General features: G+C 40.4%; 1 protein-coding gene across 4 annotated transcripts in view; it reads right to left on the bottom strand.

The window, feature by feature from the left end:
- LOC133576895 (protocadherin alpha-C2-like) overlaps positions 1 to 19761 on the bottom strand; it is a 194096-nt gene that overhangs the window by 125872 nt on the left and 48463 nt on the right. Inside the window, exon 1 of one of the 4 annotated variants that reach the window (XM_061930283.2) lies at positions 9181 to 11793. The exons of 2 other annotated variants lie outside the window; for them this stretch is intronic. In XM_061930283.2, coding sequence (XP_061786267.1) covers positions 9181 to 11550 — 2370 coding nt within the window. In that variant the 5' untranslated portion in view covers positions 11551 to 11793. Of the gene's footprint in view, positions 1 to 932; positions 3482 to 9180; positions 11794 to 19761 lie in introns of those variants that run through there. One more of the 4 variants, XM_061930277.2, reaches the window with a different exon arrangement.

Genomic DNA, 19761 nt, shown 5'->3' with positions numbered 1-19761 from the left:
TTAGTTTTTTTTCCATATTTTTTTTCCAAGATAGAAGCATCATGCAATGTTGTTCATTGTACAAAAATGCATAACCAACATTTAAACATGCAATTTTATAACAAAGGATGTACCCTTTACTCCCAAAAAACACAATTCACATTTTTATATTTTTGATATAAAAACAAATTAAAATCATGCATATGGAAAATCACAATGTGCAAAAGCCATTGACTGTGTCCATGGTTAATTCTTAAATGTAAGAACACCTGTTTTACTTGTATGAAAACAACAATCAAAACATACAATCAGCACGCTGATAGCGAGACACAGCATCTCTGGCCTCAACATCTCAATATAATTATTAGTCTGTATTCAATTTATAACTACGACTTGGAAACTGAGTACTAAATTGTAAGCAATCTGAGCTTGCCGACAGTAATGCATATTTTGATAAGAAATACATTAATTTGTAAACATTAATAATGGTGTTACCATCTCAGTATGAGTTTGTAAAACCAACGGGCTTTTTTATACAAGGTTTTTCTTTTTTTTTTAGACACTATTATAACCATACATTTTTTTGTTGGCTGTTTTAAAATAACACTAAACTACTAAAAGGTCACAGATTGTTCAAACTCGTGGATACCAACAAAACTTAGTGTTAACTTAATGTTTTACTTATCATTCATTGAATGTACAATTGGCGAGACAAATCACTTAATGTATACCCGACAGTATAGTTTCTTAGAGTTAAGTCTGAGTCCTGGTATGACTATCTCCTCTAATATTACTATTAACTATAGTTACATGTAAAAATGATTTCTTTACATCTAAAGATAGTGGATACTTTGGAGATTTGTTATTTCCTCTCAAACTATTGAAGTTTACCACAAACACATGGGACATGAGAATAAAATGCATCATAAAGAGAGGATGTATATTGGACTCACCTTGTCATTGTTAGGTAAAGTCTGAGTTCTGGTAAAGGTGTCTCCTCCGTTAATACTGATCAGTTCAGCATCTACAGGTGGATAGGGTGCGGGGAAAACCACTACGTCACTCTTGAGTGTGTCTGAGCTGAAACACACGTCATACTGCTGAGTAGCTTTGGAGTAAGACCAGCTCCCGTCAGGATGGGTGGTGATCATCGGGGCACCGTACCTGCCGAAAGTGCCGTCTGTCTGTCTGTGGCATCTGACGGCTATTAAAGTGATGAGGCTGAGCAGAAAGATGAGCGACACGGCCACAATGGCGATGAGCAGGTACAAGTGTAAGTCGGAGAAGTTCTCCTCCTTTATGGGCACATGTCTGAACTGAGTGTGGATCTCAGCTGTGCTTTCAAGCACCACCACATCAATAGACACAGTAGCTGACAGGGAGGCTTCTCCATGATCACACACCGACACCACCAAGGGGTGACTTTTCAAGTCATTGTCACTCATTCTCCTCTTGGTGCGAATCTCCCCGGTGCTGGTTCCGATCCGGAAGAGATTTTTGTTGTTGCCTTTGGGCTCAGACATGTGGTAGGAGAGCAGTGCATTGTATCCAGAGTCTGCGTCTACAGCCCTGATCTTTGCCACAAAGTATCCCGCTTCAGCAGAATAGGGGATGCTCTCACTGTTAACGGAGCTGTGCTCAGAATAGGGCGCCAGAATGGTGGGACTGTTGTCATTCTCATCCAGGATAAAAACGTTGACAGTTACGTTGCTGCTGAGTGGAGGAACACCAGAGTCTGTGGCCTGAACTTTAAACTGGAACGTCTTTAACTTCTCATAGTCAAACGACTGCAAACTGACTATATCTCCACTCTCTGAGTTGATGTTTATCATTGTAGTTAGTGGCATGGAGTCAGTGCTACTTTGTACAAATGAATAACTCATTTGCCCATTTTGATCAATGTCGTCATCAACTGCAGTCACTCTATGAATTACTGATCCTGGTGGACTATTTTCTTTGATGTAAACATTAATGATAGGCTCTGAGAAGTGAGGCGGGTTGTCATTAACATCTGAGATGTGCACATTGATAACTCTGTTACTGGACAGAGGTGGACTTCCTTCATCTGTTGCAGTGATGCTAATAGTGTACACAGATACACTCTCTCTGTCAAGAGGACCATCAACAACTAAAGAATATGAATTCTTATAATTTGATTCAAGTTTAAAAGGCACATTGTTGTTAATTTTACTTTGCACCAAACCATTTTCACCTCCATCTTTGTCCAACACAGAGACAATTGCAATGGCAGTTCCAATTGCTGCATCTTCTTTCACTGTGTTTAACAATGATGTCACTGAAATTTCAGGGGCGTTGTCATTGACATCTAAAACTTCTATTAATAATTTGGTGTGAGAGGTTAAGGGGGAAGAGCCTCCATCACTAGCTTGTACTCTAAGCTCAAATGCATTAGTTTCTTCAAAATCAATATTTTGTTTGTTTCTAACTGTTCCAGTTTTTTCATCAATAGAGAACATATTTGCCTGTCTCCTTCTACCTCCTTCACTGAAAGAGAATAGCACTTGTCCGTTTTGTCCTGCATCTAAATCAGTAGCATTTAATGTTATTATTGACATGCCGATCTTAACATTCTCATAGATTGTAGCTTTGTATAGACTTTGACTGAATACAGGAGCGTTATCATTAATGTCCAGTACATTGACAACAATAGTCATAGTTCCTGATTTAGCTGGTGTTCCTCCATCAATAGCAGTCAATGTGAGTGTGATCAGAGGCTGTTTTTCTCGGTCTAAAAGCCGTTGAAGCACTAATTCTGGCGTCACACTTTGTCCTTTTTGTGCTTCTAGAGAGAAATATTCGTTTTGGCTAAGCTTGTAGGAATTTACAGTATTTTTACCAACGTCTGCGTCATGAGCAGCATGCAGAGGGAATTTTGCTCCTGCTGCGGTTGTCTCACTAATATTTAATACCTGAACATGTTCTGAAAACGAAGGATGATTGTCATTTACATCTAATATTCTAATTTCAATACGGTACAGTTTTAAAGGATTATTAATCACAGCCTCCACACTGAGTGAACATTTGGATTGGTCTCCACACAGTTCTTCTCGATCTATTCTCTCATTAACATAGAGGACTCCAGTCTTTAGGTTTACCTCCAAATATTTCCTCTTGGTTCCTTCAACGATCTGTAACATGCGGGACTCCAAATCCTGGACATTTAGGTTCAAATCCTTAGCAATGTTCCCCACAACGGTCCCCGCATTCACCTCCTCCGCCACAGAGTAAGAGAGCTGGCCGCACACCGCCTCCCAGTAACACTCCAGCAGCACAAAGAGCACAAACATCCGCACAGGTCTCCATCTTCCTGCAGTACTCATCTTTCCTTACATCCATATAAGGCATAAAGATGTCCAAACACTGTCCGAAAATATATATCCAAATTAGAAGAAAAAATGTATCAGCAGACAGACAGTGCAGCCAAAAATGGTTGCCGTGATCTCCTCTCTCACTGTCTAATCTCTTTGTTTCATTTGGATAGGAACGACATCCTCTCTGGGAGGAGTCCAGACCAACTGCATTATGTTTACAGTATCCTGGTCTATATTGCCCTCTAGTGGAACTTTTCCACAACTACACTCACAACCAACACCATATTCCACATGGAGCTTGCACAATTTGGCCTTTATTTACTTTTCCACTTATAGCCAGGGGCGCCAAAAAAGGGGGGGGGTTAAAGGTGACGGATTCTAGGGGCCCATGATGGAGGGGGGCCCAGAGAGGCCCCTAATGATGATGAAATTATAATACAGAAAAAATAATGACACTGTGTTGGGGGCCCTGTAAAGATTCTTTTCATGGGGCCCAAAATCCCTAGCGGCGCCCCTGCTTATAGCGCAACATTACATTAGTGCATGTATATGTCTGTGCACATAATTTTTGGACTTAATACTTAAGCTGCTATTTTCATGAATTATTTCTAAAATAGATGCCTCGTTATTTTCACAAATTGATAATACATAATGTTCCATCCATCCATCCATTTTCTACCGCTTATTCCCTTTGGGGTCGCGGGGGGCGCTGGAGCCTATCTCAGCTACAATCGGGCGGAAGTTAAATCTCTTAAATGGTGCAGTGGAAAAAATGTATACATCATTTACAAATTGTCTTTTTACATAAAGGAAGTAAACCATTTCCTCCCACAAGACACAATTCACACTGTTATTGTCAATATAAAACACATTAAAATCAGGCATCTGAAGTATCACGTTTTGTAAAAGGCGTTGACTTTGCCCATGCTTATTTCTTAAATTTAAAAACACCTATTTGTTGTTGTATGAACACAACTATCACAACACACAATCAGCACCATGGATAGTGACAAACAGCATCACTATCATCCACATCTCAATATAATTATTATTATGTATTCCTTTTATATATACTACTTGGAACCTGAAGTCTGAAAGTGTAAGCAATCTGAGCTTGCCAATAATAATGTACAGTATATTAAAATTACAAATATATTCATTTGAAAATGGTATTACTACTTTTAACATCTCAGTACGCACATCATATAGATGGTAAACCAATACGCTTTTTATATCAGCTTTTTGAATTTTTTTGAGGAAACATAACGATTCATATGATTTTTGGCTTTTTTGACTCAAAACACTAAACTATTGAAAGGCCACAGATGGTGCAGAAATGACCGGCAAAACTTAATGTTTGCATTTGTTGCAGTAGATTCTATCCTAATTGCTTACTATATCATACAATTGGTGAGACAACGCATACTTAGAGCCAGATCTACTAAGATCCAAATACCACGTGCTTCAGACTCGGATTTCAGCGGCTTAAGCGATTCAACAGATTACGAATGTATTGAAACGGATGGTTGTAGTGTGGAGGCAGGTAGCGAAAACGAAATTGAAAAAGAAACTGAAGCTATTGAGCCATATCGGTTTGAACCGTATGCAAGCGAAACCGACGAAAACGACACGACAGCCAGCGACACGGGAGAAAGCGAGGACGAATTCGGCGATCGCCTTCCAACCAACGATTGGTATGTGTTTGTTTGGCATTAAAGGAAACTAACAACTATGAACTAGGTTTACAGCATATGAAATACATTTGGCAACAACATGCACTTTGAGAGTGCAGACAGCCCAATTTTCATCAATTAATATATTCTGTAGACATACCCTCATCCGCGCTCTTTTCCTGAAAGCTGATCTGTCCAGTTTTGGAGTTGATGTCAGCAGGCCAGGGAAGCTAGGGTCGATAGGGGGTTTAGCTCGCTCGTCTGCGGGAACAATCTGCCGCCATTGCTTGCCGTGCTACCGAGGTCCTTTGTCCCTGAATTGCTCACACACTCCGGCAGATTCAATGGGGGTCTGGCGGCAGATTTCTTTGACTTTATCGTTGGAAATGCATCTGCTTTGAGTGTCGCAGGATATCCACACATTCTTGCCATCTCTGTCTCTTGCCATCTCTGTCGTAGCATAGCTTTCGTCGGTAAAGTGTGCGGAACAAACGTCCAATTTCTTGCCACTTTCGCATCTTTGGGCCACTGGTGCAACTTGAATCCGTCCCTGTTCGTGTTGTTACACCCTCCGACAACACACCGACGAGGCATGATGTCTCCAAGGGACGGAAAAGTCGAAAAAACGGAAAATAACAGAGCTGATTTGACTCTGTGTTTGAGAAAATGGCGGATTGCTTCCCGATGTGACACCACATCGGGAAGCAATGTCATCGTTCCGAGAGCGAATATAAGAACGGCGTTTAATTCGCCAAAATTCACCCATTTAGAGTTCGGAAATCGGTTAAAAAAATATATGGTCTTTTTTCTGCAACATCAAGGTATATATTGACGCTTACATAGGTCTGGTGATAATGTTCCCCTTTAACACATGTACTATTTTTTAGAAGTGCTAAATAAGATGCAAAATATAATTTACCGTTGAGTTTTATTCTTGATAAATCAAAATGTCCGTGCAGAGTAATTCAATGTGCATCTTCTGCTCTCTGTATTCTGGGCCATTATATATTATGCGTACTTATGAAAACAGACATGCTAAATTAAGTGCCCTGCTTATTCTGCTTGCTAAAGAGACACAATCCTATGTTTGCACGTTTACTACATCAGCTTTGCGTGTGCTATCAAGTTTGCACGTGTTTTAGTACACAACAACCTTTCGTAGCTAAGGCCCGCCGTGTAGCGGAAAAAGTGTATCCAACATTTACAAATTGATTTCTTACAACAAAGAGAGTACACCATTTTCTCCCGCAAGACCAATCAGACGACTCAATATAAAAAACAAATGAAATCAGGCATCTGAATACATCACATCATGTAAAAGGCATTGGTTGTATTCATGTTTCATTCTCAAATGTAAGAACACTTGTTTTAGTAGTATGAAAACAACAATCACAACACACAATAGACACTGTTGAGTAATTAACTGATTTATAAGAATGTTGAATGTTCTTGAGAATATTTTACTGACAATGGCTAAAAGTGAGATGCCTCGATAATTCCCACACTCTCTTCTGTCTCCTTTCTTGAACAGTGGTACAATGCTGGAATCCTTCCACTCCTGGGGTATCTGATGAGTTGCCCAAATATCTTTGATCATCTTATGCTTGTACCAGCCACCCAAGTATGAGCCCACATCCTCCCTACCAGGGGAGGTCTGTGTCATGGGAGACCCACTTTTGCAATGCCGGACATTCAAGTACCTCGGAAGCACAGTGACAGAAAATGCCAAGCTTGATGATGAGATCAAACTGAGGATGGGAAGAGCGAGTGCTGTGTTTGGGAAATTAAGGGAAAGACTCTGGAACAACAGGCATGTCTCTACAAGTGCAAGGTGTACAGAGCAACTGTGCTAGCTACACTTTTGTACGGTGCTGAAACTTGGACCCTCTACAGATTGCAAGTCAGAAAACTTCACGCCGACATGATGCGCCACCTTCGGACCATCATGGACATCTCCTGGAGAGACAAAATCCCGAACACAGAGGTCCTAAGTCGTGCTGGACTGCCATCGATGGATGACATCTTAACCCAAACAAACCTGAGATGGGTCGGGCATGTAGAGAGAATGAGTCATGAGCGGCTCCCTCGGCATCTGCTCTACTCACAGCTGGAGGAAGGGAAACGAAACAGAAGGAGGCCAAGGCTACGGTACAAGGACACCGTTAAACGGAATTTGAGGGAACTGAAGATCGACACTGCAACCTGGCAGCTGAAGGCAAAAGACCGGGCTGAGTGGAGGACTATGATCCGACCGAAATGAAACAGTCATTGTCGCGCCCGACAGACTGCTATGATGACCATTTTGGGGTTCCGGTCAGAGAACACAAAGTCATTAGCTGGACTTGTCCATTTTAACTGCGCACATTGAAGTATACACACGGTACAGTGGCAAAGTTGGTAGAGTGGCCGTGCCAGCAATCGGAGGGTTGCTGGTTACTGGGGTTCAATCCCCACCTTCTACCATCCTAGTCACGTCCGTTGTGTCCTTGGGCAAGACACTTCACCCCTTGCTCCTGATGGCTGCTGGTTAGCGCCTTGCATGGCAGCTCCCGCCATCAGTGTGTGAATGTGTGTGTGAATGGGTAGATGTGGAAATACTGTCAAAGCGCTTTGAGTACCTTGAAGGTAGAAAAGCGCTATATAAGTATAACCCATAACCCATTTACAGTTAGGTTAGTACCTGTAATACATAAGTAAAAATACTTATTAATATTATAGTATCTAATTAAACAAACTAAGTATGTATCTTATACATACTGTATAAACTAAATACATAATTGTCAGAAAACACAAATGCACAAACAAGCTATTAATGTGCTGTAGTTTAAAAAAAAAAAATAGCACTTGTAAACTATAGCCACATTAGCAATAGTTATAATAGTCCTTAGCAGCGAGATGCTAGCAGTAGGTACTAAACAACACAACACCAATAATGTTTTATAGAACACCATTACACATATATTACACAGACACAGTCATGTCCATTAATAGTTTAAATATGTCTTGTACAAGCTTCAGAAAACTCACATTGGCAGTGATTAGTGCACTGATTGAAAGCAGCAGAGATAAGCAAGTTACCGCACGTAACAGAAAGAAGGAAGCAGAAGTGAAACTATCAAAGAGTATGCTTTAAAAGAGAAACCATACACAAACATGGATCATTCTTAAGAAGCACCGTGGATTGCAAGACACAGCCTCACTGTCCTTCTCAATATATTTTAGTTTGTATTACATTTTTATATACTATTTGGAACCTGGGTATTAATGTTTAAGCAATCTGAGCTTGTAATGTATATTGCTATTAGAAATACATTCATTTGAAAAACAGTAATATTGTTGTCACCATCTCCGTAAGCACATAATATAAAGATAGTACATTTTTTTATACACACTTTTGGAATTTTTTGAGGCAACATTATAACCATCAATTTGTTTATTGGGTGTGTTAGAGCCATTTACTCTTTCTGTTCGTCAAATTCATGACGTCACTAAAGGGGTTGGCTTAAGGACAAGTGCCAGTCTACTTAGGGAGGGGCTGGGATCTTGTTCAGGTGTTGCTGAGTAGAGGTGCAACAGTTTTTGACTAAATATAGCGGTAAAGTCCTAAACTATTACTGCTACTGGTTGCCGAATATAACTGAAGCTAGTTCAGACGTGTGCGGCTGGCTAATAATTGATGTCCAGAATTGTGCCAGGCTATGATTTGTTTGCTCCCGTTTATTTTCCGGTTTTGTTACAAAGTGAGTTTGATTTACGTGGCTGTATGTTAATAAATATTTATGTTAAGCATGGACACAATTCTGGACATCAATTATTAGCCAGCCGCACACGTCTGAACTAGCTTCAGTTATATTCGGCAACCAGTAGCAGTAGTAGTTTAGGACTTTACCGCTATAGGGTGTTTTGACTCAAAACATTAAACTACTAAGAGGTCACAGACGGTGCAAACATGCAAAGGCCAATACAACTATGTACCTTACTTGCCTACATATCAGCCAATAAATATACAATTGGTCGGACAAAGGACTAACTGTATAGCCGAATGCTAAGTCTAAGTGCTGGCAAGAGTATCTCCTTCATTATTTCTAAAGAGTTAAGTGTCAAAAAATACATCTAAAAAGTGAATTATTTGGAGACCTGCTATTTTCCCTCAATCAAACACGCTTTGGACATAAGAGGATGTATATTGGACTTACCTTGTCAGTGTTAGGTAAAGTCTGAGTCCTGGTAAGGGTGTCTCCTCCATTAATACTGATCAGTTCAGCATCTACAGGTGCATAGGGTGCGGGGAAAACCACTACGTCACTCTTGAGTGTGTCTGAGCTGAAACACACGTCATACTGCTGAGTAGCTTTGGAGTAAGACCAGCTCCCGTCAGGATGGGTGGTGATCATCGGGGCGCCGTACCTGCCGAAAGTGCCGTCTGTCTGTCTGTGGCATCTGACGGCTATTAAAGTGATGAGGCTGAGCAGAAAGATGAGCGACACGGCCACAGTGGCGATGAGCAGGTACAAGTGTAAGTCGGAGAAGTTCTCCTCCTTTATGGGCACATTTCTGAACTGAGTGTGGATATCAGCTGTGCTTTCAAGCACCACCACATCAATAGACACAGTAGCTGACTGGGAGACTTCTCCATGATCACAAACTGACACCACCAAGGGGTGACTTTTCAGGTCATTGTCACTCATTCTCCTCTTGGTGCGAATCTCCCCGGTGCTGGTTCCGATCCGGAACAGATTGTTGTTGCCTTTAGGCTCAGAAAGGTGATAGGAGAGCAGTGCATTGTATCCAGAGTCCGCGTCTACAGCCCTGATCTTTGCCACAAAGTATCCCGCTTCAGCAGAATATGGGATGCTCTCACTGTTAATGGAGCTGTGCTCAGAATAGGGCGCGAGAATAGTGGGACTGTTGTCATTCTCATCCAGGATAAAAACGTTGACAGTCACGTTGCTGCTGAGTGGAGGAACACCAGAGTCTGTGGCCCGAAATTTAAACTGAAACGTATTTAACTTCTCATAGTCAAACGACTGCAAACTGACTATATCTCCACTCTCTGAGTTGATGTTTATCATTGTATTTAGTGGCTCGGAGTCAGTGCTACTATGTACAAATGAATAACTCACTTGTCCATTTTGATCAATGTCGTCATCAACTGCAGTCACTCTATAAATTACTGCTCCTGGTGGACTATTTTCTTTGATGTAAACATTAATGATTGGCTCTGAGAAGTGAGGCGGGTTGTCATTAACATCTGAAACCTGAATATAAACTACACTGGTGCCAGATAGAGGTGGACTTCCTTTATCTATTGCCACAATCGTAATGTTGTAGTGCGGCGCTCTCTCTCTGTCTAGCGGCTTATCCACCAACAGAGAATAATAATTCTTATAGTTTGCTTGGAGCTTAAATGGAGTTTCATTGTGAATCCGTACAGATACGTACCCATTTTCACCCCCATCTTTATCAGAAAGTGACACCAGTGCGACCACTGTACCCACACGAGCATCCTCACGGACTGCGTTTTGCAGCGATGTCACTGTGACCTCAGGAGCATTGTCATTGACATCCAACACCTCCACCAGCACTTTACAATGAGCAGACATTGGAGGGTTGCCCTTATCAGTGGCCTCCACTCTTATCTCATATGCTCTTTTTTCCTCAAAATCAACATGGCCTTTAACCTTAATTACACCTGTTTGACCTTCAATTTCAAAGACATCGAGCACATGATCTTGGTCTTTATTCCGCAATGAGTACACAATTTCACCATTTAATCCCTCATCAGCATCGGTGGCGTTCACTGCAATGACTACCGTGCCCAATGGGGCGTTCTCTCTCAGTGTAGTTTTATATAAAGATTCGCTGAACGTGGGGATGTTGTCGTTGATGTCTAAAACGTTTACTACGATCTGAGAGGTTCCTGACTTTGATGGGCTGCCTCCGTCGACAGCGGTCAGTGTCATGGTGATGACAGGCTGCTTCTCTCGGTCAAGCGCTTTCTTGAGCACCAGCTCAGCAGACACACCGCTGCCTGCTTTGTGCACCGCTAATGAGAAATGCTCATTTTGGCTTAACTTATATGTGCTGATGCCATTTTTACCCACATCTGCATCACTGGCTTCAGACAATGCAAATTTAACCCCTGGTAATGTGCTCTCGGCAATATATAAATTCTGCATTCTTGTCGTGAATAACGGCGCATTATCATTGACATCTAAAATATCTACAGCAATGCGATACAGCTTTAAAGGGTTGTTTATCACAGCCTCCACACTGATAGAGCATGTCAGCTCCTCCGCACACAGCTCCTCTCGGTCTATCCTTTCATTTACATAAAGAGCTCCAGTCTTTAGATTTACCTCCAGGAATGTCTTCTTTGCCGTGGCAACAATCTGAAACAAACGGGATTCCAGGTCCTGTATATTAATGTTCAAATCCTTGGCAATGTTTCCAACGAGAGAACCCGGGCGTAACTCCTCTGAGATGGAATAAGAGAGCTGCCCAGACGCTGTTTCCAGGAAAAGAATCCCCCAAAAAATCCCTAAATAGCTCCATCTGCAAGGCATATTTTAATCCAGAAAAAAAAAGAAGCATACATTTAAAAAAAAATCCAGTTTTGTTGCGAGTCTGAGTCTATTCCTCCGTCCTCTGTGTCTCTTTAACAAAGACTGAGCAGACATCCCCGCTGCTTGAATACGGGAGGGGCCTCAATTCATGGACGCGCCACTCTGACACTGATGGATCAACAGCGACGTTTGGTGGCCACTGTGGTTAATTGCAGGGGCGAGTTAATTTATTCAGTCATGAGTGTTGCTCTTAAGAAACCATAAAAAACACTGAAGATAAAAAGCAACCATTTTTATTGCAGCACAGAAACCTTGAAAGATCTCACTGGTTTTTTTTTTTCTTTGTGTGTGTGTGCGTGTGTGTTTTTTTTTTTACAGCAACAGTGGGAAGTACTGCACAAATACACTATAATGCACTATATAAAGTATATCTATTTAATTAATCCCATGAGGGAAATGCATGAAGACATGAAAGGATGTTGTGGTGTATTTTGGTGTTCCTCCACAATTTGTCATCAATTTATCTGAACGTCCTCTTGTTTGCTAATCCCGGAATTAATCCTCGGATTCATAAACTCTGGTCCAATACGGCCCCTCTGTGGAAAACATGATTTGATTTGAGAAAAAAAAAAAAAAAATCATCACACACTGATCCACAATCATCTCCTAGCCCCAATATGCATTATTAATAATACCTCATAATGACTCTTATGCATAATTTCCATACAAAGACACTAAAAGCACCCTTCATCTGCTAAAAAAAAAAGTTAATTTTCCTATCAAATGATGATGATTCATAGTTGCAGATTACTATAGTGCGCATGATTTGAGCCTGGATTATCTTCCTTATAAAATCAACATCCCACACTCATACTAGAATTTACTCAGCACATTAAAAAGGCCAAATTCATCTTTTAAAAGCATGTAGTTCAGCACAGTGCTGCCCAGGAGCCTGCTGACCCCCTGACCTTATTTGGTGGCGATTTTAGCGTAAACCTCTTACTTTCCAAGAAATAAACCACACTGCTGCTGTTTTTTTGCATTCAGAATGCATGATCAGCTGGTGTAATAGCGGATCCACCTTGACAGCGAAGTCTGCATTTTTTTTTTCCACTCAGCGCTTGGAAAAGCAAACAATGTGTAAAAGATGCTTAACACGCTCCGCACCTCGCTTTCTGATGGGAGACAACTCAGATAAGTCTAACTCGGAAACAACGCATCTTATTTTGCTTTACATTAGTTTCACTTGCCACTGTGTGCGCATGGATTAGGTCACCCTCCCTTAGGAAATGCTTATCACATAAATAAATACATTAATAAATAAGTGATAAATTAAGGTAAATAATCATGCATGCAATCATCTGCATTTATTTTCTGTGGTTTATTTAGTAGAATAAGGAGTAGTTTTCTTAAAAAAAAAAAAAAAAAAGTGTGTCAAGAGCAGTGTATTTTTGGTGTGCTCATTCCATTATTAAAGAGCTCGCACCACATATGGAGGAGCTGTAGCCGATCGCTTTCGTATAGCCGTCCGTTATGGGTGTGCGTTAAGATGGTGTGTGTACTGAGAGAGGGGGGGAGGGGGCCATCTGAACATGCTCCAAGGCGAGCGCTCCCCTCTTTTTTTCTCTCTCCCATCCTCCTCGCTTTTTCCTCTCGCCTTGTCTCTATAGCAACGCCATCACAGACACATTACCAACCCGTGCGTGTGTTTAAAAAAAAAAGGAAATTAAAAATAACATTGGAGTTTTTGACCCTTTTTTGAATCAAGCCACATCCACAAAGCAGGAACAGTCTGGCAACGATTGCATCCACGCAGCTTATGCACTGGTAATGTTGTACTGCTGCAGCATCGCCTGTTTCTATTCTGCAACTCCCTCCCGCAGCCCTGAAGAGAGCATGACCTTTTCAGTCAGCCCATGCACACTGCCCTCCCTGGGCCAAGGCTCTGGAGACCACCTCCCCCCACTCCTTCCCATGGAAGCTGTACCTGTACACTACATATTGCTTTATGAGACGACACACTGATGTCATGCGCAACCAGAATACAGTAACCTTATTCCCCCTGTACTATTTCCTTGTGATTGTCCTATAAGGTTCTAGAACCTTGCCTAAATGCACTATAGCAGTGGTTCTTAAAGGGGAACATTATCACCAGACCTATGTAAGCGTCAATATATACCTTGATGTTGTAGAAAAAAGACCATATATTTTTTTAACCGATTTCCAAACTCTAAATGGGTGAATTTTGACGAATTAAACGCCAACGTGACGTCACATCGGGAAGCAATCCGCCATTTTCTCAAACACCGAGTCAAATCAGCTCTGTTATTTTCCGTTTTTTCGACTGTTTTCCGTACCTTGGAGACATCATGCCTCGTCGGTGTGTTGTCGGAGGGTGTAACAACACGAACAGGGACGGATTCAAGTTGCACCAGTGGCCCAAAGATGCGAAAGTGGCAAGAAATTGGACGTTTGTTCCGCACACTTTACCGACGAAAGCTATGCTACGACAGAGATGGCGAGAATGTGTGGATATCCTACGACACTCAAAGCAGATGCATTTCCAACGATAAAGTCAAAGAAATCTGCCGCAAGACCCCCATTGAATTTGCCGGAGTGTGTGAGCAATTCAGGGACAAAGGACCTCGGTAGCACGGCAAGCAATGGCGGCAGTTTGTTCCCGCAGACGAGCGAGCTAAACCCCCTGGATGTCTTGGCTCACACCGTCCCTTAAACTGGACAGATCAGCTTTCAGGAAAAGAGCGCGGATGAGGGTATGTCTACAGAATATATTAATTGAGGAAAATTGGGCTGTCTGCACTCTCAAAGTGCATGTTGTTGCCAAATGTATTTCATATGCTGTAAACCTAGTTCATAGTTGTTAGTTTCATTTAATGCCAAACAAACACATACCAATCGTTGGCTGTCGTGTCGTTTTCGTCGGTTTCGCTTGCATACGGTTCAAACCGATATGGCTCAATAGCTTCAGTTTCTTCTTCAATTTCGTTTTCGCTACCTGCCTCCACGCTACAACCATCCGTTTCAATACATTCGTAATCTGTTGAATCGCTTAAGTCGCTGAAATCCGAGTCTGAATCCGAGCTAATGTCGCTATAGCTTGCTGTTCTTTCCGCCATGTTTGTTTGTGTTGGCTTCACTATGTGACGTCACAGGAAAATGGACGGGTGTATATAACGATGGTTAAAATCAGGCACTTTGAAGCTTTTTTTAGGGATATTGCGTGATGGGTAAAATTTTGAAAAAAACTTCGAAAAATATAATAAGCCACTGGGAACTGATTTTTTAATGGTTTTAACCATTCTGAAATTGTGATAATGTTCCCCTTTAACCTGGGTTCGATCGAACCCTAGGGGTTCGGTGAGTCGGCCTCAGGGGTTCGGCAGAGCCTCCGCCGCGGAGGTCAAGACACGCTCGACTCATCGTGTAAATAAAAACTTCTCCCTATCGGCGTATAATGGACACCCCCAAACCAGGGGTCGGCAACCTTTACCACTCAAAGAGCCATTTTGACCAGTTTCACAAATTAAAGAAAACAATGGGATCCACAAAAATCTTTTGAAATTTAAAATGAAATAACACTGCATACAAAGTTTTTTTTTTACTTTGTGCTATGTATAAACCAAAGGACTCAGACACGCGGCCCACACCTTAATATGAAAATTGAATGTTAGTGCAGCCCGCAAGTTTTACATGAATGGCGCATGACGTCGTCATACTTGTCAACCCTCCCGATTTTTCCGGCAGACTACGAATTTCAGGGCAACTATTCTCTCGTACGTGCCGTGATGGTACAGCATTTAACGGCCACTACAACCAGCGTGCCGGCGCAGCCACACATTGTATGGGGCTTCTACTTGCACACGTAAGTGACAGCAAGGCATACTTGTTCAACAATCACACAGGTTACACTGACGGTGGCGGTATAAAACACTTTAACACTCTTACTAATAATGCGCCACACTGTGAACCCACACCAAACAAGAATGACAAACACATTTCGGGAGAACATCTGCATCGTAACACAACATAAACACAACAGAACAAATACCCAGAATCCCATGCAGCCCTAACTCTTCCATGCTACATTATACACCCCCGCTACCAAACCCCGCCCACCTCAACCGACGCACAGGATGGGGGGATGGGGGGGGGGTTGGTAGCAGGAGTGTATAATGTAGCCCGGAAGAGTCAGGGCTGCATGGGATTCTGGGTATTTGTTCTGTTGTGTTTATGTTGTGTTAATGTTCTTCCGAAATGTGTTTGTCATTCTTGTTTGGTTTTGGTTCAAAGTGTGGCGCATTATTAGTAAGAGTGTTAAAGTTGTTTTATAAGGCCACCGTCAGTGTAACTTGTGTGGCTGTTGACCAAGTATGGCTTGCTGTCACTTACGTGTGCAAGCAAAATATACATATAATAAGGGACTTTTCTGGCACGCTGTTTATACATATTGTAGAGGGCGCTAAATGCTGTACCATCATAGCGCGCCCTTATTATTATTGTTAGGGTGAAAATCGGAGAATATTAATCCCAGGAGTTTTCTGCGAGAGGCACCAAAATCCGGAAATCTCCCGGGAGAATCAGGAGGGTCGGCAAGTATGCAGCTGAGCCGCATCAGAGTGATCAAAGTGCCGCATGCGGCTCCGGAGCCGCGGGTTGCCGACCCCTGCCCCAAACAATGTTCCCTCTAATTTTCCATATGTGTTCGCAAACGCAAAAACTCCTTGAGCATTTGGTGGAGCACATGTGGTCACACCTGCAGCACACTTGTCCCAAACCTGACTAAATAACAAGTTAAAGGTTTTATTATTGTAATAAAATGACAACAGTCATTTCCATGAGATTTTTATCTAATATAAGTGTTTTGGCCCACTTACAATAACTATAACATATTGTTTTTCATGAGCTGTGTACTAGTATTATATGTCTGGTTGGGGGGGTCCTACTTTGGAAATAATGTGTACCCCTTTCAGATATTGCATTTTGTTTCCACTAAAACATTCACATGTTGCACAATGAGATGTAAACATGGGATTATGTGTACATTCCTGTATCTTTCTGTTTGTAAAATATATATATATATATATATATATATATATATATATTAGTATTTCTTTAATATAATAACATCATTTTATGATTACGGTTCGGGTTTGGTGAATGCGCATATGAAACTGGTGGGGTTCGGTACCTCCAACAAGGTTAAAAACCACTGCACTAGAGACAAGAAATTTACTGACAAAGCAGCATAACAAAAGGGAGGAGGAAGTAAATGGCTTACAGTACACACAAAACCCGCAGTAATGATTGTGCTTCTAAGAAGCGTACACACGTGAGGTGATAGAGGGAAGAAAATGGCCTTTGAAGGATTGAGAATCAATAGCTGAGCGTGTGCATGTGTGTGTGTGTAGGAGATCTGAGCAGCATAGAAATGATCAAATATTCAACACACTATATATAGGTGAACATTGAACAAGCCCATAGGCACATTTACCAGATGGCGAGACCCCTGGCACATAAAAAAAAGCTACTCATGATGCTAAAAGGAGCTTCACAGAATAGACAATGAAGCGGGATCTATTTCCAAATCTGCACTTCCTCCGCGGGTTGCTGCATGTACTGTAAGTAGGACAGAGCATGCAGTGTCCAGCAGAACATGAGCCAGGACATGGCAATATGGAGCATGCCCAAACACACACACACACACACCCTCAGATAGACACACAGACACATTGTTCACTCATTTGGAACGTGATGACACAATGCCCCAAAATCACTTAATTAGTTACTCTAGTGTAAAACAACAGGCAGGGAAAGCAGCAGGCTAATGTTGATAGTGATGTGTTCCCGTCAGCATGAGCCGTGTCGCAAAACCATAGTTTAGTTTTTTTCTTTTCCTTCATTTATCTTCTCATTGAGTTATTATATCACCTTTCAGTCTCAACTTGCAGGTTTGAACTGGCCTTACTTTTTAGCAAAATCTGTTTATATAATTCAGCCCAAAATCATTCATATTTTAGACAAAAACAGACTATCTTTGAATCTCATTAAAACTAAAATAATGCTATTTGGTAATAGTAGAAAAGAGCATCATACACAAATACAAATAGATGGAGTAGACATAGAAAGGGTAAACAAAACTAGATTTTTGGGAGTATTAATAGATCATCATAATGAACTGGAAATCTCATATACAAAACATACAACATAAGGTGGCAAAAAACATTTCAATAATGAATAAAGCAAAATATGTCCTGGGCCAAAAATCACTACATATTCTCTACTGCTCGCTAGTGTTACCATATCTGAGTTATTGTGCAGAAATATGGGGAAATAACTACAAATGTGCGCTACATTCGCTAACCGTGTTACAAAAAAGATCAGTTAGAATAATACATAACGTTGGATATAGAGAACACACAAACCCTTTATTCATTAATTCAGAAATATTAAAGTTCGGTGATTTGGTAAAATTGCAAACAGCTAAAATGATGTACAAAGCAAACTATAACCTGCTACCAAAGAATGTACAACAATTCTTCTCAACTAAAGAGGAGAAATATAACCTTAGAGGAAAAAATAATTTATAACATTAATATGCACGTACAACACTTAGAAATTTTAGCATATCAGTATGTGGAATTAAATTATGGAATGGATTAAGTAAAGAAGTTAAAAATTGTACTGATATGATCCAGTTTAAGAGGTTGTTCAAAATAATAGTGCTTACAGAGTACAAAAAAGAAGAATTATGAGAAATACTTTCAACCTTATTGAAAATAAGATATTCTTCATCTCAGTATGTTAATAATGACTGAATTAATTAATTAATTACATATTACAAAACTGTTGTATACTAATTCATAGATGTTATTTTATTATATAAAAAGGTCAGTAAATGATTCTATATATTTGTAAACGCTTTGAAGTGGGAAAGGGGTAGGATTAAATAAGTTTTGCTTCTTCCTACTCCTTTTCGGGCATGATGTAAAATGAAATGATATGAAATTGTGTGATGTATTATGATGTAAGTGTGTTCATGTTCGAAATAAACTAAAGAAAGAAAGAAAGAAAGAAAGAAAGACATATTCTGAAAGTTTAAAATATATATTTTCTATTTTACTTTTTCACAGAGTTGAGTTTTATATTGTGTGGTGTGAAATAAAATATGGCCTTAATAGTCGTCTGAGTTTAATAGGTGATGTTGTATTTGTGTGAATAGGGGACATGTATGTTTATAATTCATTCTGCTCCTTTTTATTCATTATTTATTTTAATGTTGTGTCAATTATTTGTTTTATTATTGAGTGAATGCAATTGCTGAACACACCCGAATATTTTAGTGAAGTCACATGTAAATCTAACACATGGAGTTTTAATTCGGTTATTTCTACAACAATCTCAACACACTATTTGTGATAACAGATGCCTTTAGCAGATTATCCATCAAATCTGGTGTACAATAAGAGCAGAAGATGAACCATATCTGATTGGCTCGGTCCAAGCGACCTCCCCGGACTCTCCTGATTGGCTCAACATTGCACCTAGCGACAAAGGCGGCGTCTGATCTGTTTCCACTGAGAGCAGCCATTGATTCACTGTCTCCTCTCTTGTAACCATGGCAACACATATATGCAAGCCCCCTGCCCTCAGTGCCACTCCCTGCTTCCCTTGCACTTCCTCAGGACCTTTTTTTTTTTTTGAGGCAAAAGACATGTTGACGGGAATACATTTATACCAGGGGTGCTCACACTTTTTCTGCAGGCGAGCTACTTTTCAATTGATCAAGTCGTGGGGATCTACCTCATTCATATATATAATTTATATTTACTTATTTATGAAATATATGTTTTTGTTAACAAGTTAAATGTGTTTAATGATAATACAAGCATGTTTAACACATATAGTTAATATTGTTAATAAGTTAAAGGTGTTTAAAGATAATGCAAGCATGTTTAACACATATAGTTAATATTGTTAATAAATTAAAGGGGTTTAGTGATAATACAATAATGTTTAACACATATAGTTAATATTGTTAATAAGTTAAAGGTGTTTAATGATAATACAAGCATGTTTAACACATATAGTTAATATTGTTAACAAGTTAAAGGTGTTTAATGATAATACAAGCATGTTTAACACATATAGTTAATATTGTTAATAAGTTAAAGGTGTTTAAAGATAATGTAA

Source organism: Nerophis lumbriciformis, linkage group LG36 (assembly GCF_033978685.3).
Source record: "Nerophis lumbriciformis linkage group LG36, RoL_Nlum_v2.1, whole genome shotgun sequence".
Lineage (NCBI taxonomy): Eukaryota > Metazoa > Chordata > Actinopteri > Syngnathiformes > Syngnathidae > Nerophis > Nerophis lumbriciformis.
The sequence above is the reverse complement of the archived record's forward strand: the minus strand, read 5'-3'. Positions and strand labels throughout refer to the sequence as shown.